Consider the following 23,222-nt stretch of genomic DNA (forward strand, 5'->3'; position numbering starts at 1 on the left):
CTTTTTGATGCAGGATTGCCACGGGCTCCATATGGGACCTGTGTTCTCTCCACCAGTGCTCATAGCTACTTCCCTTTGTCACTGTCAGTGTGCTGACCACTCCCACTTCTGTGACCAGCACAAGACTTGCATGCTGAACACCTGCTTGTCTCCACTTGGCCGTCTGCTGTGTACCTCCAATGTATATACATGTATATACACTGAACTCTTCATATACCGAGTATCATCTAGTTGCTTCAAATCCAAACTCTCTTCATCTTGGTGGCTCTCTCCCTAGTCCCATCCCCGGGACATCCAGCATGAACTCCTGTTATGGGCTCCAGCAGCATCCTTGTCGCTCCTTGTCCCTTTCTCTGCCCAGGAGCTCGGAGCTGACGGCATTCTCTTGCTCAAGGCCCCCCCAGAAGATCTCTCACATCATAAAGAATATATATATATATATTTTGTTTTGTTTTGTTTTTTACCTTGACTAACAGGTGGGCTTTCTTGCTTCTCTCTTTCTGGACTCCTTTCGGCTCACTAGCTTTTTTCTCACGGGCTTAATTGCCACAGACCTTGAACATATCAACATTTTTTAGCCTCGGGGTTTTGCTCACCCTCCCTTCCCCTGACATTCTCTGACCTTGGGTTTCTGCTGAAATGGTCACCACTGCAGTGAGGTTTTACCTAAGCACCTTATCTAAACCAGTCCTCACTCCTACACCCAGCACGCCTTGTCTCAGTTTCTGCCCGTCTCTCCCTCTCCGGCTTCATTTTCTTTCCACTTTTGTCACACCTGCAGGCATATTGTATATACCCATAAATACATATAACTATGCTCTTCGTGAATTATTTCTCCTCACTCTGCTGGAAGCTCCATGAGGCAGGGCACCATTTGTTTTATTCAGCGAGAAACAACACAAGCACATTGCAGACAGCAAGTATGAATTGACTTCAGAGATGTATCGTGGCAGTGAAATATGTTTAATTCTGAAAATACAGTTTAATTTGAGACATAGGTTTTTGTATGGCTTCAAGGTATTAGTTGACTTGTTTCTTTTCCTTTTTCTCCCCTCAAGATTTATTTATTTCTATTGGAAAACCAGATATACAGAAAGGAAGATCTTCTATCCATTGATTCACTCCCCAAGTGACCACAATGGCTAGAGCTGCACCGATCTAAAGCCAGGAGCCAGGAGCCTCTTCCAGGTCTCCCATATGGGTGCAGGGTCCTAAGGCTTTGGGCCATCCTTGACTGCTTTCCCAGGACACAAGCAGGGAGCTCAATGGGAAGCAGGGATGCCGGGATTAGAATCAGTGCCATATATGGGATTCTGGCATGTATAAGGTGAGAACTTTAGTCGCTAGGCTACTGTGCTGGGCCCAACTTGCTGCTTTTCTAAAGCAATCTTGAATCATTAAGGATATCAGTGACACATATCAAAGTTGAAACTGGCAATAGTAGCCATAACAGTAATTATAGGAAATGCCATTATTCAATCTTTATTAGTGGTAGGTATGTTGTACGGATTAGCTCACGTAATTCTCTACAATTCTTTGAGGAATCTGGCACCTCCATTTACAAAGAGGACATGATGGTTTGAAAATAGGTCTACAAAGTCTTTGTTAGTCCTCCCTCCCTTTAAAAGTGAGGTCTAATTTACTCACCCATGCCCTGGCGCATACTTGTCTTGTTGGTTAAGTTTTTTTTTTTTTTAATTGGAAAGTCAGATATATAGAGAGGAGGAGAGACAGAGAGGAAGATCCTCTGTCCGATGGTTCACTCCCCAAGTGGCCGCAACGGCTGGAGCTGAGCTGATCTGAAGCCAGGAGCCAGGAGCTTCTTCTGGGTCTCCCACAGGGGTGCAGGGTCCCAAAGCTTTGGGCTGTCCTTGAATGCTTTCCCAGGCCACGAGCAGGGAGTTGGATGGGAAGGGGGGCCGCTGGGATTAGAACCGGCACCCCATGGGATCCCAGTGCTTTCAAGGAGAGGACTTTAGCCACTAGGCTATTGCACCAGGCCCATTGTTGGTTAAGTTCTAAAGAGTAGAATATGGTAGAAGTGAACTTGTTTCATCTCCAGGGTTAGATCTTCAAAAGCATTGTGACTTCCTCTTGATTCTCACACTCCACCCCTTTTTTGTTCTGGATTATCCGCATTGGGTTTCCATTTTTCTCACTATTAAAATGGGGGAAATGGTTCATTTATCTGGTTTGATACCCTGGAATCAGCTCTGCATCCAATAGTCTTACTGTGGCCACACCAATGACAGTGCCAAGGCTAGCTAGAATGCTGTGAGGTCACTGAATCTGTCCTGTGGAGAGAACCGTGTTGCTAGGAGGTGAGGCCTCTGCCAGCAGCTGTGTGCATGAATCAGCTTCGAGGCAGATTCTCCAGCCCCAGCCAAACCTTCAGATTACTAGAATCCCAGTGAACATTTTAACCACAATCTCATGAGACTTTGAGTCTGAACCAAATCAACAACCTGTAAAAACTGTGTGAGATTGGAATTTTTTTTTTCCAAATCACCAAGTTTGGGGAGTAATTTATTATGAAACAAATAGTGCATTGGGAAATGGGGCAGAGAGAAGCATTCTATTGTAGAATTAGTAATAGTGGTCAAGAACTGGAACGCAGAGAGTCCATTTGGGGTGCACCTGTTCAGCTACCGTTCCATACACGAGGTCAAGATTGTGTCTCAAGTAACACCAGGAGGGGAATATTGCTTTATTTTAATGCCACTTTAAGAGCATTTGGCTGTTCAACTGGTTAAATGAGACCATGTTGTAGGCAACTACTCATCTTACTTTCAAGTCCCCATTCTGTTCTGGTACCTGGTAGACATCTACCTTTGCAGTGTCCCATTCTCTGTTCCTGTGAATTCCAGCTTATCCTCAGTTCCAATCATAGTATATTATGGTTAGTTGGCTAATCATTGCATTCTTCCTGCACCAGCAGATGGGAAAGAAACTTACCCATGTACTGGATAACAACAGTACATCATCAGTGACTGATAGCGATTGGGCTTAAGCATGAAGAGACTGGCTATGGCCAAACAGAGCTTTTCCTGAGATTTAGAGTAAGCCCAGATGATGTTGTCCACAGGTGGTAGGATCTTAGCTGCATGGAGGAGGAAGTTCATCTTCAGCTGGACTCAGAGCAGCACACAGAAAGAAGTGGAGAGTTGGAAGAAGCCTTTTTATATTCCTTGAGCCCTCGAGTCTGGCTAGCCAGTCCTGAAAGTAATTCCAATGGTGTGAATCAGTAAATTCTTTGGAGTTTTCTGTCACCTGCCCTTGAGTTATGAGTAGCACAAAGGTCTGCCCCAGACTGAGGAAGCTGACAGCTATGGACCATTCTTCCTGAGTAGTAAGAGTTCTCCACCTTCTCCTGATGCATTGTCCAGTGTTTGGTTCTTAGAAAAGGTGACAGACTCTTCCCCTGGATCTCTCCCCCGCCCCCGCCGAAGCATCTGCCCTTCCTGGGAAGGGTAAATGTGAAGTGTTAAGCTGGATGGGCCACTCTGTCGCACCATTTAAAACCTTAGTCATCTCTGCATCCTTTCTTTGCTTAGTGGCTTGCCCCTCCCCCAAGTCCGTGTGCTACTCACATACACACATCCTGTTAGTCATCAAGTGTGTTGATCTGGAGCAAATGCTTCATGGAAGTAGGTGGAGTAAACGGAATGCAAGTTCTTCCTTCTGAACATCCCTTCTCTATTTCTACTGCCGCTACTGGAGGTAACCACTGCAAATGATCTCCCGGCATTTATCCTCCAAGCCTTGCCAGTTTCCTTCTCCTATTGCTTCTAGAATTCGCCTTCTAAAGCTCCCTTCTGGTTATTGCTTGCTTTTGATGGACTCTGTGTCCCATCGCCGAGCTGCTGAGTCCCAGGCATCAGAGTCCAGCGTTATTGCAGACTGCCCGAACGGACTCTGCCATGGCCTTCAATCTCCACGGGTCAGTCTTCCAGTTCTCTCACTGTTACCGTCCACCCCAACTCCTTCCTCCAAATCAGAACACTATCCCTTCTTTTCTCTAAGCCTTCCACATCTAGGTGGGTTCTGTGTCCTCCGCATACCGCCCCCTTCCTGGCCCCGAGCATTCTAGTCTATGCTGTATCCCTTTCCATGAACACTGCAAGCAGAGGTTGCCTAGACAAGGGTTTTCCAAGCTTTGCTCTTATCCCCACGGACTGTTTGGCCAGCACAAGTCAAGTTTTGGTGTTTTTGTGAAACTACTGATTATATATTCAAATCTGGCTAGCATATTATTTCCAAACCCAGTTTCTTTCTTGTCTTCTACTCCCAAATTACATCCTCATGCTACGGTGGGGGAACTGATTTCCAAGTACAAACTTAGGATCCTTACACTTTTCTACCTACATATAGAGATGCTTGTTATTAATGCAATTATTTAAAATGACCATGATCATTGGGGAAAATATCAACACCAAGAGAAAAAAGAACAAGGCTAACACGTTCACAGCTGCTAAACCAAACTTTCTTTGATTTCCATACCCTGGTTCCCCCCAACCCTCGCTGTTTCCATATGAGATTTTCATCTAGACGTTGGTGTAATGCTTGTTGTATTGGCACAGCGTGTACTGTCAGGTGAAGTGGTAAGTATGGGTGATACGGAGATAGTCACGCGTCTTCAGGAAAAACAAAGAACTTTCCAGATGGACCCAATGTAGAAGAACACTCCGGGCAGAGGGAATAGCATATGCAAACTCGTGTGTCCTGGAATGAACCAGACCAAAACAAACAAACAAAACCTTCGTGATGTAGATGCAACTGTAATAAAAAAATAAAACCCGTGACTTTTAAAAAAGTTTGACAGCCTCTGGATCAAGCCACTTCCTCCAGCCCCTTGGCTATGGCGGCTTCCAGGAGGACAGACAGAGTCCAGTTTCAGAAACAAAGGACCTTGGCCCAGCTCTGATCCCATCTACTCATGGCACTCCAGGTGTGCGTCATCCTGCTCTGAGCTCCACAGGCAACACCGCTCCCAGGGCTCTGGTGACCAAAGGTGTAGTTATGGCCACCTCCCACCTGGAGGGAGCGCTGTGATGCGCGCGGGTTGTTTGTTTCGGTGGTGGCGGAAGAAGACCTTGTCTTCCATTTTGGGACTTTTTGCCTCTCTAAGGCTGGAGATGACTGTGTTGTTAAGTAGAGCTTTTTACACCTATCCATGGCCTTAGTTAGAAGGGATGCCCCTCCAGGCCCTTTATCCCCGACGCCAGGATTTTCCCAGGAGCTCTGCAGCTGCGGACCTCGTGTCCGCTCATGGATAGAGAGTCCCCTGTGGGCAGGGTCCCAGCTGTGCCTGTTCCGGGGCTCTGTGCAGTTGAGTAGACTTTGTGAAATGTTTGTGTATCAACCAAGACGACTGAGTAAATGGCGGGGAGGAAGGGAATGTTGTGGGAAGGTTACACTTGGCTCTTAAGACTTTTCAGGTTTTTGGGGGTACATGTGTGTAACACCACGCTGTCCTGGCTCCCCTTGGCACTCCAGCAGGGGCCATTTCATTTCCTGTCTCCCCAGTGGCCTCCAGTCCGGAGGGGCCCCACGCAGCTCCGACGGGGCCAGGTCTCAGGTGGCCCATCCGCTCCTGGAGCTGGGGAGTGGTGGTAGGGTGCAGTGGGCACCCAGGGGCGGCCACTCCGTGGGCTCCTTCCTTAGGACCCGCGCCCACAGCCGCCCCCTACCTGCATGCAGGCCGCCCCTTCGCGTGCCGGGGGTCGTGCACGCCCGGCGCTCACCTGGCCCGCCACCACCTCCCCGGGGGTCCCTCGGCCGGGGGGCCCGGGGCCAAAGGGGCGGGTCTGAGTGCTCCCGGGGCTTCGGGCTCCGTCCCCGGGGCGCGGCCGGGCAGCCGCCCCCGCCTCCCCCATCTCCCGCCCCGGGGGCCGGGCCGGGCTCCCGGGGGGCGGGGACTCGCCCAGTGGCAGCAGCGTCCGGGCTGGCGGCGGGCGCGGGGCGGCTTCCTGCAGGCGGCGCCGGGGCGAGCCGTTGCCGGCTGTAGCCACCAGCGCCGGGTCGCCGGGTCGCGGGGGGCCGCGGCGCTCGGGCCGCGTCCGTGCCTTCTCGGGCGCACTGCGCGGCCGTCGCTCCTGCCCGCGCTCGTGCCGCCGCCGCCGCCGCTGCCGCCACTGCCGGTTACGCCAGCCCCGCCGCCGCCGCCGCCCGCTCTGATTCTGCGCATAGGCAGCCCCCAAGCCTGTCATTCTGCAAAAACACAGTTTACTCAACACCACACACACACACACACACACACCACACTCGCGCGCGCGCGCACACATACACACACACACACACGCACACTAGCCCCCGCGCGCACACGCAAGGAGGGCGCGAGCGAGCAGACGCGCACACCCCGGCGAGCCAAGTTCCGCAGCCTGGCATGGCTTCTGGGGACCTTTACGAGGTACGGGGCCGCGGGGCCGCGGGGGCGCGGGCCGGCCCCAGCCGGGGAGGCGGCGGGCGGCGGGCGGCGGGGGATTGGGCCGGGGCCGGGCCGGGCGCGAGCCGGAGTTGCCGAGCCCGCGGGTGGCGGCAGCGGCGGCCGGAGGGTGGCGGGGGCCGGGCGCGCCGCCCGCCGCCTCCCGCGGCGCCCGCGCCCGCTCGCTCTTTCTCTTTCTCTCGCACACACTCTCTTACTCCATCTACTTTGCGGCCTTGGGGGGGTGGTGGTGGAAGGAGGAAGCCGGGCGGAGCCGGGCGGGGGAGGTAGCGGTCCGGGGAGGCGTTTGTCGCCCGACGAGCCGTCTCGAGTGCAGAAAGTACAGGTAAAAGTCAGCACTGGACGTGCCAGGAATGTGGGGGGCTCCGCTGCGGCCAGTGGGGGTGCGAGGTGTGTGGCCCGGGGGCGCGGGAGAGCCGGCTTCTGCGTGTGTGTTGCGGGGGGGGGGGGCGGGCAGGCAATCCAACTGGAGCTCGGCTGGAGCGAGGTGAGGGTCCTGGGGGACCCCGAAGCAGGCGGCTAGGTGGGAGCCCAGGAGTCACCCTTGAAACCCCTTCCTGGGTCCCCGGGCCCCTCCCCCCACCTGCTGCCCCCGCCCCTGGCTCGGAAGCCCTCGGGGCTGGGGCGTGGGGCGGTCCTTGCGGGTGCCGCGCTTACTGGAGGGGAAAGGGGGCGCTGCGGAGGGCCCTCGGTGCAAGGGGAAGGGCACCTGCAAGTGGGTGGTGGGCGGTGCAGGTTGCTACAGGACCTGGGATGTGAGCCCTGCTCTCAGATAACGTGTCCAGGTCCATGCAGGTAGTGGCCATCCTTTTAAAGTCATCTGCAAAGTGGTGAGGGAGTGGGGTCAGCCGGGTGTCTTTCCGACACACTCATCGTCTGGACAAGCCAGTGGCTCCTGCTTGGGATTCCTAACAGGTGGACCAGACAGGAAGCAACGGCCAGTTCCCTGGGGAGCGTGGCCTCAGAGAGGAGCTGGTTCCCCACAGGAAGGCCTGGAGACCGGCCATCTTTGTCCAGAAGGTTTACTCAGTCTGCCAGAAAGCGCCCCCTGCAGCAGATCACCCAGGGTCCTGAGTCGGTTAGGGCTGCAGGCTTTTGGCTAAACTGAGATGAGCACCTGGAAGGGAAGAAATGGGTGGAGTTCACCTTTGGGATAAGAGATTACAGGGTGGTTCCTCCCTACCCGGAGCTGCTTCCCCTCCGGCCCTCATTGGTGTATTCACAAAGTACACTTGCTGGCTGGCATGAACCTGTACAATGGCCAGTGGGCCTCCAGACGTGTGGCCAGGAATCATTCTGGACTTGGTGAGACTGGGTCATGGACTGCCATTGAGTGGGGCAGATGAGATGGGGTACAGGAATGGTGCTGCTCGACCAGGTGTCCACGTGTAGGCCTCCCTCATCCCTGAGCCAAAGGAGAGAAGATGGGAATCGGATGGAGACCTGGTGAGGAACTTGGTACATGGCACCTGCTTCATCATCCAAGCACTCTGGTCTTTTTTTCAAGATGGCAGAGTCGCTTCTGCAGCTGAAAGCTGACACACTGTGCTATGGAAAGTTTAGCTGACATTGCTGAGGGACACCCAGCATCAGAAGGCTGTCGGCCACCAGTGGGTCCAGTTCAGGAGCAAAGATGATCTGCTTAGGAGCATAGATTATTCTGTCCCTGGATGTGGAGTCCATTTATTTTTTGCTCAGGTGAAAAGTTGCACTGCCAAAGCCCTGAGGAGGACGTATTAGGAATTGCTGGTTTTACCCCACTGAAAGTTCAGAAGGAGGGACTGTCTGAATTTGCTCTTCTTGACGCAAGAGTTTTTGAGGAGGAGCACCTCAGAAGTTCTTAATCAAAAGCAGAGTGGGAATGATAACGATATCTCTGGTGGAAGATAATTGAGCTAGGTGTAAAATAATTTTCCTGGTGGCCAGTTATTTGTGTGGTCATGACCAAAAGGGCTCAGCGGCATTACAAGAATATAGCAGATGTCAGCATTTTTATACCCTGTGTCTATATCGCATGACATGGATGCTGGAATTTAACTCGTTCAGATTGAAAAACAGTTAGGCAGTGCTACGCACACATCAGCATACACATTCCTGAAACAGTTGTAAGCGTAAAAAGAGGTCGTTGAGTTCAGAAGAACTCTTAGTACATTGACCTGGAAAGGAGGAAAAGAAGTCACATTTTAAATAGGGTCGTACCCTAAGTTAGTATGGTATTCAAGGGCACAAAAGATGACTCTTCTTGACCTTTAACCAAGATCCCAGAGAGCTAAGCATTAGTGTATTGGCTCTTGATACCCCTTTTGTGGGTTTCTGCTGACCTTTTATGGTAAAGAAGCGATTTGGGTTGTGACTACTAAGCCTTCTTCAAATAGCATTGCAAAAGAAACAGGTGCTGACTCTGAAGTCGCCTGGAGCTGGAAACCTCATGTGACCTCAGCTCTTCACTCAAGATGGGGAGCTGTGGAATCCAGCCCCGTTTCCCACATTTGGGGTCTTGATAGATGCTCCTGCTTTGCTTGTCCTGCAGTGGCGTTCTCGTGGTTTTCCAAGGCAATCTGGCCAGCATGTCTATGAAGGTGTTTTTAACCCGTGGCTGATGCAGTGTCAAAGGCTTTATTCAGAGCCACCTTCTAAACACAGGGGTTGTGTTGTGGCACCATGAGCCAGGTCTAGATTTTCTGCCTGTGTTTCTCTCTTGCCTCAGTGGTAGGTAAGAAAATGTGTTTGAGTACTTTCAGATGGAGCATGGCTCTTCAGTTGCTGTGCCCAGGGCTCTGTGCTACCAAGCACCCATTCTTTACTCTTGGGAATGTAACTTGGTAGGCACTAGAGTTTGTAGCTGCGGAATTCTGATCATTCCTACACCCAGATGCTTGCATGACCGGAGGTCATCATCAGTGGAACCGGCACTCACTTTTCTGGTCTTGTTTGTCTCCGAGCCCCCAGCGCTTTGCACATTCCATTATTCCTGGTCAGAATCAGCAAAAAGAAGATGGGTTTTCAAATTCATAAAGCACTTGGGTAACCTTTGTTTTCGGTAATGTTGAGTGAGACTCTTTCCTTCTTGCCTCGTGGTCTCCCAGTGGTTGGTAAAACCCATGGTAGCGGTCTAGTTCTGTGGAAGAGAATTGGCCGAGTCCCTTACTAAGAGTTGTTCACTAAAAAGGCTGAATACAGCTGAGCTTCAGCCAGCGGGCTCTCCTTGCTGATAGAGGGTGCCTTACATCTTTCCCCTGTGCTGAGCTGGTGTGGTGGAGGAAGTCTCCTCTTTTCTGCCAAAGAAATCCACAGATTATGCCATATGTGTATGTGTGTGTAGAGGTAGTCGGTAATGGCCGAATGGAGAATTATTGTTTTTTATAATGATTTACTTTATTTTTTTAATTGGAAAGTGAGATATACAGAGAGAAGAGACATAGAAGAAGGTCTTCGGTCCGTTGATTCACTCCCCTAAGTGGCTGCAACAGTCAGAGCTGAGCTGATCCGAAGCCAGGAGCCTGGAACCTGTTCCAGGTCTCTCACATGGGTGCAGGGTCCCAAGGTTTTAGGCTGTCCTTGACTGCTTTCCTAGGCCATGAACAGGGACCTGGGTGGGACGCAGGGTTGCTGGGACACGAATTGACGCCCATATGGGAACCTGGTGTGTGCAAGGCAAGGACTTTAGTTGCTAGGCTACTGTGTAGGGCCCCAAGTAGAGAATTCTTGAGGGGGATTTGACAGGTTCTTCTGTGTCAATATTCAGCGTCTTTATATTTTCCAACGTTCTATCTTGAAAGGATAAAATGCCATGAAGAGGCGAGTTATCTTTAGGGATTAACATGTATCTCTTCTTCCATATCTATTTAAGTACATATGTGTGATTGTATGAATGTTTGTATTATACATAAGAAAATGTTATTCCAAATTAAAAATAGTATTTGTTCATCCAAATAAATACAATAGTTGTAGGTTTATTCAGTGAAATTTGCTTTGGTTAGAAATGGACTCTGTTACAGGGACAAGTGTCAGTATTTTCACTGTTGCTTTCCATGTGCACCTTGCTCTCTGCATGAATCACACTCCCCCAAATATGGAGCTTATGGGCAAAGCAGGATTGAGGTGGATTGGTGAATACCTTTTGCTGACAACAACAGAAGCAGATCTGAGAAAAATACAGCTCAGTTGATCTCCACTGTGTGTGATTTGTCATTTTTACAGTCTTCAGATGGAGCTTGTGCTTCCTTTTCTTCCTGTTGATGACACAGGGCCTTCACTTGCAATAGAGAGCATTTTCTTACAAGTTAGCTCAGGTCCAGGGAGTGGCATTCTTCATTTTTTTCCCTGTTGGGAGCCATGTTTTGGTAGTTTCTGTCCTTGGAGTTTGACCATGCAGGTTAACAGTGGAGAACATAATGGTGCTTGGAGTGACTAAATTAGCAGCTGCCATTACCACCGCCACCACGTACAATAGAGGAAGACACTTGAGTGCATTTACACTTTGGTTATCAGGTTTTCATATATTCACCTTTTTCTCTTGAGTGCTTACCTGTGATTGCTTTGAAGTAGTAACACATGAGGAAGAATGCATATGAATCATGATTTACTTGTATCAAACATCATTCTCTTAGTTAGCAATCATGGCAAGATAATTCATGTCAGAGAAACATGGCTACTATCAGAGAAGATGGTCTGTGATACAGCTTCTTGATTCTCTGCACCAGCATTTGAAGAAACAGGTGTCTAGGGAGGTTGTGTATTGGAGTTTGGTAGACACCCATAATGAAAATGTAATGTGTGCTTGATTTGTCCCTGTTTGAAGTGCTATTTGGAAGAAGCACTAGCTTCTTTTCCAATGGACTTTCATGTTAATTGCTCCTTATTGCGTAAGGTTGTTGCTGAGGGGCTTAACCTGCCTTGAGAGGCATTGATAAGGTTCTTTGAGTTTTGAGTGACTACTAAGCAAATATTTAGGGCTGATGGTGATTGAGATCTTAAGCCCTGAAGACAAATCTTCAGATCCTAGGAATGTGACTTGTTCTGCACGCCTTGGATGGTGAAGCAAGGCATAAACACTATAGACTTCATAGTGCCGACATTCCTTTTGCACATACAGATCACCAAGCGTGCCAGCGACTAGGGCAGTGACAAATGTGCCCTCCATGAGCCTGTGGGTTTGTGGGTAGTGCTGCTAAGAAACCAGGCTGTTGATAGCACTGTGAAGAAAGAGAGATTTCTCTGGGAATGTGTGGTGGGGATGCATGATCCTGACGTGGAGAAGTAAGAGATGGCTCCCCAGAGGAGGGGATTGAAGAATGTGAGCTACACATGAGTAGGATCCGATTTGCAGGACTTGGATGAGAATATTAGGATTTTTGTCTGGAAGCAGCTCATATTTGTTGCTGTATTTTTAAAGAAAGTAAGCAGAATTGGCATTGGGCTTGATTTGCTAATGCCTGCATCCTGTGTTGGAGAGTCAGGCTTAGATTCCTGCTTCTGGTGCCTGAGTCCAGACTCCTGCCAAGGTAGACCCTGGGAGGCAGCAGTTCTTGTAGCCAATACAGGAGCTCTGGGTTGAGTCCCTGGATCCCAGTTTTGGCCTGATCCAGTCTTGCACATTATGGCCATTTGGGGAATGTGTATATGTGACTTTGCCTCTTGAATAAATTAAAAACAATACAAGCAAAAAGAAAAAAATTAGAAACCCAGTATTACTATTATTATGTGTTTAGTACATTATTGATGTCTAATAAATAGTAACATGATATCTGTATTAATTAAAATCTTGGCTTTTTGTGTGTAGAGATGAAGGTAAGACTTGAATTGATTTTTGTAAGTTTTTAGGTTACTAAAAATCAAATTGGGAAATGGGATACATCTGTTTATAATCTACTTTATTTAAATATATGCGAATTAAAACTGTTTCCTCATTTACTAAGATATTCTGTTTTAACTTGTTGTAACAGGTGAATATTCCTTGGTGTATGCCATTTTCCCTTTGTAGCTATCTCTTATTTGACATCCAGATTTTTTCCACTTGTAAACTGTTATAAATGTTGTTATTATAAACATCCGTAAATTTAATTATTTGAATGCATTTTTACAACTCTCCTCAGGATGGATTCTAAGAAACAAAATTACTGGGTGAAGAATGTGAACATTTTTAATGTGATTGATAATACAATCTCAGATTGCCCTTCAGAAATGCATAGTGGATTAGGCTGGAGAAAGAGCAGAGCAGGGTGACTGGTTCATAGTATATGCCGTTTCAGTTATTGAAATAACAGATCATGGTGGCTTAAAATAAGAAAGTGGTGATAAGGATAGGGAGAAATGGATGGATTTTGGGTTTAAAAATAAGCAACAAGGTTTGGCATATTAGCCAAGATTATCTCTTAACAGCATGTGAAGGAGAGTACACAATAACAGTGGCTTAAACAAGTGTTATTCTTTGACTTGCTATGAAGTTTGAAGTTGGGCAATCTGGCATTGCTATGATGCTCTTTGAGATTCTAAGGATGCCAAGCTCTTTTGTTATCTCTGACTCTCTTGTTGTCCACTCTGTCATCTGTCCTCACGTGGTCGAACGTAGCTGTGAAACTCTTTCTGTCCTTTTGGGAGTATACATAGGTAGGATAGTATGAAATTATGTCATTTCTCCATGAAAGGTTGTTTGGAAGTTCCTTCCACTTTTGCCTTTTTCCTTGGTCGTTGGCAGCTACATGGTCAAACTTAGCTGCAAAGAAGCCTAGGTGAAAATGCAATTTTCGGATGTTGCTTCCTCTACCCTCCCCAAATAAAACTTACTGGCAGTGTAAAGGGATTGAAGGAAAGCCAGGGTCTGAAGGATCATTTGGAGGTTCATGAAGTGTGTGATGGGACTTGGGAAGACATTATTGGCTGAGGGAAGTGGAGGCAGTGGGAAGAACACTTCTGAATGTGTTTGTGTGTCTGTGTAACATCTGAGTGTAAATATATGTGGCTGCAGATCATATGTGCCTGGATATCAGGAGCAGAGTCTGACATGAGACAGATTTTATATCATTAGTAAATAGATTAGAATTAATGTGAAGAGGAGTCTACTGATAGAGAAAGTGGACATTTTAGAGGTGGAAGGAAGGAAGATGAGTCACAATTAAAGGAAGTAGCAAGAGAGAGAAGACGACTCAAGAGGCCTTGGTGTAGGGAAGACATAGGGAGATTTCCTGTAGGGAAGGGCACTGCCAGTTAGTAGCCTTTGGATTGAACAGCCAGGACATCTTGGGTAAGCTTGAGATGGCTCTGTTCTGTGTTGTTTATTGGTAGGTTGGGCTGGGCTTGATGGCGACATGATGACAACCCCAGGGTATGTGGGGAATGTGAGTACAGAAACATCTTAGATGGGCAGCCCTTTTACGAGCCTTGGAATGAGGAAAGAGTGATACCTTCTCCCTAGTTCTAGTCGAACTCTTTTTTCAGTGACCTGGATGGCAGAAGATTGGGATGAAGACTCTGGTTTATTTGGTTTATGTTCTTGAAAGAGGTGGTTTTCCATGAATCCGATGAGTCCTGCTGCTACTCCATGTATGACAGCCATGTTTGACATGTTCAGTTGTTTTAATTGGTGAAAAAGTCAAACTTGTAGCATGTGATCATACAGAATTTGGCCAAGGGAAAGATCTTACTCAATTGAAGACATGGAGGTGAAATTTTTCATCAGTGGTTTATAACAGCAGCATTTGTCTGAGACAAGTGGGGTGGATAGAAGAGTGTGGCGATGGTCAGGTTTATAAGTTAACTTGGCTGGTTCCGGTCCTTGGTTACACAGTAAAACACGAATATGGATGTTTCCATGAAGGTCTTCTGAAGCTGTGGTTAAAGTCCATAATGAGTTGACTTTAAGTAAGGGAGATTATCCTAGCTAATCTCACTGGGCTTGTGTCAGTCATTTAAGAGGCTTTAAGAGCCTATCAAGGCTTTCCTGAGGAACCAGATATCATTGGTAGAAAGCAGCCCTCTCAAGAGTGCCTACGAGTCACATGCTCTCTTTCCTGATGACCCATCCTGCAGATACAGTGTTTTTTTTTTTTTTTTGGTCTACTCTGCAATCTCTGACAGCTGCTTGGCCAGAGCCTTTTACTCCTTTGGATGTTGGTAAGCCTGTGCTGTAAACCATGCCTATTCTATTAGGGAAAAGCCTCATGATTGAGTTGATTTTTTTTCAGAGAAGAGCTTACTTATTAAGCATCTTCATCTTATGCTGCCAACATGGCCTGCCTTGCAAAGAGCCCTCATCCTAGAGGTCTGGGCTGGAACTGGTAACTTCAGGAACCTTCCCAGCCTGGAGGGATTTGTCATGCTGTAGCTGTTACTGGAGCTAGGTGCAGGGTGGCAGCCATGGATGGTTTTGTACTGGGTCTGAAGTTTAGGAGTTGTGGTCTTGATTCTGATCCACCATGTCCTGCACTTTCCTTCAGTTCATTGCTTTTGACATTGCCCAGTTTAGCCTAAGCCACCTTCAAGGGTCACATTGCTGCCATGAAAAGTCCATCCCTTGACCATGCCTTATCATGAAATGGAAACTTTAGAGGCCTTGGAGGATCGTTGGTTCGGCATTTCGTGTCCCATTTTTTTTTTTAAATGCACTGTTTTCCAGTCATTTCCTCCATTCCTTGTCAGCTTTTGTAACATCGCCACTTCACTGTGTTACTGTGTGACTGATGTAGAGTGGTGGTGACATGGTGATTGTGCAGCACAGCTATGGGACAGGGCTGTGGGCCACGCTGCTTTGCTTGGAATTCCCCTCCTGAAGAGCCACCACTCTGCTCTCGAGCTCTAGATTGGGGGAATTTTCCTGTTTGATTTTCATTTCCTTGTCTTCTGCTCCAGTGTTTTAAAAATTGTGTCTCCAGCACTTGATTAAATTAAAAAAAAAAACTGTAGAGCCTGCACAAATGCTGGTTTTGAATTTTATTTTTGAAGAGTTATTAAGTCATTCAACTGTTTGTCTAGAGTGGTGCTGGAAGCAGGGGCTGCAGCCATGACTATGATAATCTGGAACACAATGGAGAAACCCAACTCTTGCATGTAGTTGTATGTAATTTTTAAAAACATACTGGAAATTTCCATTTATTTTCAGGAGCAGCCAGGTCCCCTTTGAACAACTTTTTAAGCAAGTTTTAGCATATGGCTTTTTTTTTTCCTGCTGGACATTTATGAGCACTTCTGTAAAAGCACCATTTGAGCAAAGCTATGAAATGTTCCTTTGGTCATTGAAACTGTCCTTACCTCCTTATTAAAATTACATGTGTATGTTTATAGTGTAGTCCCCAGCTCATGAACTAACTGAAAGTTCAGATGGTAGTGGTAGGATTAGTGAATGTTCTGGGCATTGTGTCGTGATCCATGTGTGCTCGTAATGACATATGCCACAGTCTAGAGGCTTGTATCACACATAAGGAAGTGGTGGTGGTATTGAGAATTCTAGGTCTTTCTGCTCTGATTTACGTTGTAAGGAGAAACAGGAGTGGTCACCCATTTGAAGTTCATAGACAAAGTCAGCACTGCCACCACAGTCAGAACAGAAAGCCCTAAGACTTCAAGACAAGGTGATCAAAACAAGCTCAACTAGCACCTACACCAATTTTTCATGGCAAGTCAAAGATGGTTTTCTTATTTACAAACAAACCAAACACAGAAGAAAGGGACTTCTAAGATCTCATCCAGGAGTTTTTCTTATTTGATATTTACAAAAAGCCTGCTTTAGTGTTCCTACAAGTTAACTTAGTAATAAGCATATGTCTTAAGGCAGTGGTACAGAAGAAATTATGATATCCTCTTTTACGTGTGGGAGCATGATGCCAATTTTTATTGGGCATATGGTTCCATTGCTCCACTCTTCGGTGCCAGATTCCAAGCCTCGTGAGGGCAGGGACCTGTGTCTGTGTTATTCATGTTGTATTTCTACGTTGGGGCCTTTCTCTGTCATTGAATGAATAATCAATGACATGAACAACCATTGCTGGTAGGCCTTCTTCTTGGCCTGCTCTTCAGGAATCTTCATCCCTTGCTTCCTAGTGGTTTGCAGTGGCCCTGGTCGTTCTTAGTGTTGCCTCAGTGGCTTGGCCCAGCTTGATGTACAGTCTAGTTAGATGGGGTTACCTGCAGACAGACAACGAGATGGAGAGTTGTGTCCAGAAAGTTGAGACAAGAGCACCTTTGGGAGATGATACCCCTGTGAGGACGGGGAAGGCAGCATTGGAGAGATGGCAGAGTGACCAGCGAGGTTACAGCTGAGGTCACCTTGGGAGCTGGCTGTGATGGCCCTTCAGAAGTAGCCCATACCAGGACAAAGGCTCTGGGTTTTTGTCCCCCTGCATCCAATAGCGTTGCTTGTAGGCTGTGCTAAAAGGCTGTTGCTTGTAGGGAGAGGGAGGGAGCAAGCCCCATTCATTTACCTACTTCATATAAATCAGCATGCATTCTTTGCAAGAACTCTTATCTGTGATCTTAGGTAAGAGAGGCTGTTGAGGTGATGCTTCCTGTGATTGTTGCCTAAAATACTAATAATAACAACAACAGTAAAAACAGTAAGGAGTTTTATATGTCAGTGTTGTGAGTGCTAGACTCCCGCTGTGACAAACTCTTTCCATACTGTGTCTCATTGAGTCCTTCCTGGGAGATACATGCCAATACTATCCCTACTTAACAATTCAGAAATAGAGACTCGCAGCCATCAGATGGAAGAATCAAGGTTTAAACCTGCGCCATCGCCACTCATCTTCAGAATAAAGATGCCCTCCACTTCTCGTTGTGTCTTCCCTTCTTTAGTTGGTAGGTGGTCCCTCTAGCATGGCACCATCTTGAGAACAGATCATCACAGGCATAGGTCATTCAGGGTTGCTATAAGTACAACAAAAGGGAAATAGATAGTCCTGCCTTTTTGTGCTTTAGCATGAAAACGTATGTATTTGGCTCAAGGTTAGCCTGTGTGTTGGCCTGTGGAGTTGCTGTGAAATGAGTTGCTCAGGATGGGGAAGCATCAGTGAGACTCGGGAGATGTTTGTCTATACTGTGTTGAGCTGCACTGGCTTGGCCCATGTCGGTGATTATAATGGTGTAACTCATTTCTGTGTTCTTGGTCTGTGGATTTTTTGCCCAGTGTTTGGCAGTGAGAAGACTCTGGCATGGGGAAGCAGTGGGTAACATTTCTTGATCAGTCTCTAGTTGTTACTCCATTCAGTATGCTTATGGGCCTTTGTAGACTCTTCTGGTCGACATGCTTGTGTTTGTTCATTACTGGGGTTGGTGGGATGGTGTTTTTCACACAGTTTCCTTGCTAAAGGTGTCCCACTAACTTGAGGTTTCCTGCTTGGTAGGCAACTAGGCTTTCCATGAGTGAACTAAACCCTCAGTTCTAAAAAATGGGTGTACGTAACTGGTCTTTAAAAAACATCCGCAGGCCATGGACATTTCTAGTCTTTGGTGCTGTTAATTCTTCTACTCAAATAACTAGAAGCATTCATGCTGGTGCAGCTTGAGCAGTCCATAATGTCAAACTCTGAAATGTTCTAAAATTTAACATGTTCTGTGTGCCAACATCATGCCACAAGTAGGAAATCCTACATCATCAAACAGAGGTTCGTACACAAAATTGTTAAAACTGTCATGGAAATTTGCCTTGAGGCAGTGTGTGTAAGATGTATTAAAAAAAAAAGTGAATTTTTTTTTGTCTAGACTTGGATATTCTTTCCAAGATATCTTGTTGTGAATATTCAGATATTCTAAAGTTAAAAAAAAAATCCTCAAATCCAGAAGACCTCTGGTCCTGAGTATTTTGGATAAGGTGATACTCAGTTGGTACATAAAGAAGGACAATTTCTTCATTACGGATAGATAGTACTGTTTTCTGTTAGACTGGATGATAACCTGTCAGGTAATTTATCAAAGTAGTTTTCTGCAGGATTTATCTAGGGTAGAAAGGACAACTGAATTGGAAGAGAATACAGGTGCATACAGAAACCCAGTCTCTCCCTTTCTTAGATGTGGTACATTGTGGGTGGTTTATTTTCAAAGCTAGTTAGTCTTGAGTTGTATGTATATACCGCTTTAATAAATCCATTCAGCTATCAACAGGGCAAAGATGTCTTGCCTATAGTGGATCTGAGAGTGCAAACATTCAGCATCCTGATTTAATTTCTTTTGAATGTTTCCCCAGTAGTGGAATTGGTAGGTCAGATAGTATTTCTATATTTAATTTTTTGGAGAATCTTAACATTATTTTCCAGAATGGCCATCCTAACTTACCAACAGCAGTGTGTAAGGGTTCTCCTTTCCTCCACATTCCTGCCAACCTTTGTTATTGTTTATCCTTTTGGTAATGGCCAATCTAACAGATATGAGAAAATCAAATTGTTTTAATTTGCATTTTTTGATGATTTGCTGAACATTTTTTTTAAAGTTATAGTAATCAAAATAGCAGGGAAGAGGGATAGAAACAAACACATCTGTCAATGGGCTAAGATACGGAGCCTATAGACCGACACGCTTATAGTCAATTTTTGGCCAAGGTGCCAAGAGCACACCCTGGAGAAAGGTCAGACTTTTCAGTAAATGCTTTGGGAAAATTAGGGATATACATACAGAAGTAGGAAAATTGGCCCTTATCTTACTCCCTTATACAGCCATCAACACTCGGTGGGTTATGGATAAGAGATTTGCCACTGTCAGATTGCCAGAGAAAACCACATGGCGAGGGGTGGAATTCCATGACCTTGGTTGAGATGGAGACTTCTTGGGTATATCCCTGAAAGTATTAGTAATAGAAGAAAAGAACTTGACTAATTTGGTTGCCCAAAACTAATGATATTTGTGTAGCAGGAACTAATAGAGCAAAGTGACTCCCATGGATCAGGAGAAAATAGTTTCACGTTGTACGTAGAGTAAGATTCTGGAATCCAAAATATACCAAGAATATGGTGTGATTTAAAATGTGAGACTTTCGTAGGTAAAATTATGATATGTTTGCTTTTGTTTCTTGGCTTTTATCCACAGTTTTAGTTGTTGGCCTTTTTAATGTATCTTATTATAAGATAACAAGCCTTATTAACAAAATGAGATTTGAAGAGATTTTTCTCGAAATAAGACAAAGGCTAACAGAAAAATACTTCTTGTCGCTTCACTGGGCTCTCGGACTTTCCTCTTGGCCACGTTCTGTTCTCACAGTGCACCCAAGGGGATTCCTTGATGCTGCTGAACTTTTCAGTTTCCCTGATGTCTTCAGTGGCTTCCCACCACTCTTGGGCAGAAGTCCCACATCCTGAATGTGTCTGGGTCGTTGCCCGCCTCCCAGCCACAGCCAAATCCACTCATCTGTGTCCTCTGTGCACCCAGGACCCTGCCTTCAGGTTGTCAGCGTCGTCTGCTATATGCCTGTTCCTCTGCTTGGTTCCTCCTGGCCAGGCTGGGTCTCCTCTTACCCTTGTGTTTGAGCTCATGTGTTGAGTCACCAAGGGGCCCTCGCTGACCTCCAGCCAAATCAGTCCTCCTGGCAAAGAGTTCCTGAGTGGTGCGATACATCTTCACAGTGTTGGTCCTGATAATGGCTTAGTTTCTCCATGTTTAAGAGCTGTCTTCTGGAAGGTGGAATCATTTTTGTCTCGCTCCCTGCCATGTCTTTAGCATAAGAAGTACTTGTGGAAGCTTCTCAAGTATTCCAGAAAACTCTGGAACATTAGGATTTAGGACCCTTTTCCTCCAAATGAGTCATCATTACTTTTCTTCTGCTTGTGTCCTGATGTGTTTCTCAGCCCTTCACCTCCTGGTTGTTCTGTCTTGGTGGCTGTACAGTCTGTTCTCTAGAATCCTTCCCCAGTGTCATCCACCATAGTTACCTTTAGTAGTTGTTGAGACGTTGAGATTTTAACCAGTTGAGAACTTGGAAAAACCAGAACCTGAATCTCAAGAGTAAATGTTTTTAAAATAACATGAATGACACTCAGAGTAATTGGACAACAGGGATGCCATACTTAGAGGAGTGTTCGTAACTTTTGGACACATCTACTGCACACAAAAAGAATCAATCCAGAATTTGCCTTACAACATTAGAAAGTTACATTACAAAGTGAAAGGAAGCCCTAAATGAGGTGTAAAATATAAATGGAACATAAGAAAGCAACTTGCATCCCAATGTTCATTGGAGCACAATCAACAATCACAAGAACATGAAAGCAACCAAATGCCCATTAACTGAGGACTGGATAAAGAAATTGTGGTTCATCTACATTATGGAATACTACTCGGCTATTAAAAAAAAATACAATTCTTTGTAGCCAAATGGGCCAAACTAAAGACCTTTATTCCAAAGGGAAATGAGCCAATCACAAAAGGTCAGATATCATATGTTTACTCTAATATAAGATAATAAGATGTCAAATCTAGGGATATTACATGTAGATCTTACCTTAGTCACTTCCTACTTACTTTTTGTAATAAGATCTTGTGATGTAATTAATTAATCAACCATCCATAAGAGACTGATTATTTAGTAATTACCTGAGGTGGTCAGTGTCCCTTTTATCACTGTTATTGCTCCTGCCCATAAATAAAGAAGATCCAGTCCTCATTGTGCCTTCATTAGGACCCTTCATACAAGAACGGACTCACAATGAAATGACTGACAATCTCTTACATAGTTGGGAGACACTCCAGGAGCAGCAGCTTGTGAGAATAAGTGAAAGACACCCACTGTGAGACTGGAGGGGAGAAGGGGAAGGGCAACTCCAGTGCTAACTAAACTGTATCAAAAAATATATATATAAATGGGAGTGGGAACATTAATAAAGTGCAAGAGAAACAGTACAAGAAATAGGATACATTACAGGTTGTATTAGTATTTTTGATTAGTATTTTGATGACTGCATAACAACTTTTAAAAATTTCAGCCATTTTTAGTGTACAATTCAGTGTCATACAGCTGTCACCAATGCCTACAGCATCTGCATCAAGTGAAACAGAACCCAAACTGCTGAAGTCAGCAGCACCCCTTGTGGTCACCTATCTCCCTTTGTACAAATTGAATCACATCAGATATAACATTTTTCTCTTTGGCTTTTTTAAAAAATATGGAGCATAATGTTTTCAGGATTCATATATATTCTATTATATGTAATGAGAACTTTTTTTTTTTTAATATGTGAGAGGCAGACAGAGAAAGAGAAAGCCTGAGAGAGAGTGCTTCCATCCCCTGCTTCACTCCCCATGTGCCCACAGTGGCTGGATTGGGGTGGGGCCAAAGCCAGGCATCTGGGAACCCAGTCCAGGCCTTCCATGTGAACGGTAGAAACCCAGTTACTCAAGCCATCCCTTTTGCATCTTGGAAGCTGGAAGCAGGGGTTGGAGCTGATCCAGTTATCATATTCGGGAGACACATTCCTGACTGGCATCTTAGTCAAAGGCCTGACCAGCAGTGTAGGATCCTAGTTTGTATCTTTGCCAACATTTATTTTCTATTAAAAAAAGTACAGCTATTTTAATAGTTATGTAGTGGTATTGCATTGCGGTTTTGATTTTCATTTCCATAAGTGAATAATGACATCGGACATCTCTCCATGTGCCTGTTAGCCGTTTGTGTATGTTTTGGGAAATGCCTGTGCAAGTCTTTTGCACATTTTTGAATTGAGTTTTCTTTTACTTGTCGAGTTGTAGGAGTTCTTTATATATTCTGGATGTTATATCCTTATCAGATGAGTGACGGGCTGTCTTTTCACTCCTTGATGGTATGCTTTGATGTGTAAAAATTATATTTTAATGAAGTCCGTGGTACTTCTTTCTTTTGCTGGCCCATGCTTTTGGTGTCTACTTAGGCTGGAACTAATGGGTTAGATACCGTTGGCTAAAGTAAGCACTATTGTTTTATTCCTAATCTTAGGAGAAGCTGATGGTTTTTTGCCATGGGAACTGCTGTTAGCTGTTGGATTTTCATGAAGTCTGTTTAATATTTTGAAAGAATTTCACTGTGTTTCTGGTTTCTCTTTCTCATCATGATAAGAGTGTTGGATTTTGCAGTGTTTCGTCATCAGTTGAGACACTCACTGTCTTGCTCCTTGCCTCTATGAATGTACAGTGCATTTGTTGACTTGCCTGTTGTAATCACTGTTATGGTGCTGAGATGATTCACAGCTGCTCATGGTGTGTGATCTTTGTAATGTGCTGCACTAATCAGTTTGTGGAGGATTTGTACATCCGTATTTGCTAGGATGTTGACCTGTAGTTCTAGTTTCTTGTAGTGCCTTTGATGGCTTGGGTAGCTGGCCAGTGCTGATCTTAGAAAGTGACTTCGAAAATGTTTTTCCTCTTCAGTCCTTTTGGAAGTGTTTTAGTCTGGATGTTAATTCTTGGCATACTTAGTAAAATTCACCGGTGAAGCTGTTTATTTTTGCCGTCTTTGTTGGGAAGGTTTTTGTGACTGACTTAATAGCCTTAAGGGGATAGGGTTTTTTTTTTTTCATATTTTCTACTCAATCCTGTGTCAGGTTTGGTGGTCTGTGTGTTTCTAGAAATTTTTCCATTTTATTCAGCGTATTTGATTTGTTGGTATACAGTTGTTCATGGCATTCTCTTATAGTTTCTTTTATTTCTGTAGAGTCTGTAGTAGTTTCTCCTTCTTACTGTTTAGGAAGTTTGAGTGTCTGTTTTCGTAGTCTACGTAATTGCTTGCCAATTTTTAAAAAAATCTTTCAAAAGGCCAGCTTTGATGTCTTTGATTTTCTGTTCTCTTGTTTCTCTTTGCCTTAAACTGTATTATTTCCTTCCTTCTTTT

At 45.5% G+C, this 23,222-nt stretch overlaps 1 protein-coding gene across 1 annotated transcript in view; it reads left to right on the top strand.

Moving 5' to 3' along the window:
- The first annotated feature begins 5,987 nt into the window (after positions 1–5,987).
- Positions 5,988–23,222, top strand: part of CDYL2 (chromodomain Y like 2) — a 120,205-nt gene continuing 102,970 nt past the window's right edge. Inside the window, exon 1 of the mRNA XM_040982329.1 lies at positions 5,988–6,409. Coding sequence (XP_040838263.1) covers positions 6,386–6,409 — 24 coding nt within the window. The 5' untranslated portion in view covers positions 5,988–6,385. The remainder of the gene's footprint in view (positions 6,410–23,222) is intronic.

The sequence above is a fragment of the Ochotona curzoniae genome, unplaced genomic scaffold (genome assembly GCF_017591425.1).
Source record: "Ochotona curzoniae isolate NIBS_2020 unplaced genomic scaffold, NIBS_Ocur_1.0 contig_3622, whole genome shotgun sequence".
NCBI classification, from domain to species: domain Eukaryota; kingdom Metazoa; phylum Chordata; class Mammalia; order Lagomorpha; family Ochotonidae; genus Ochotona; species Ochotona curzoniae.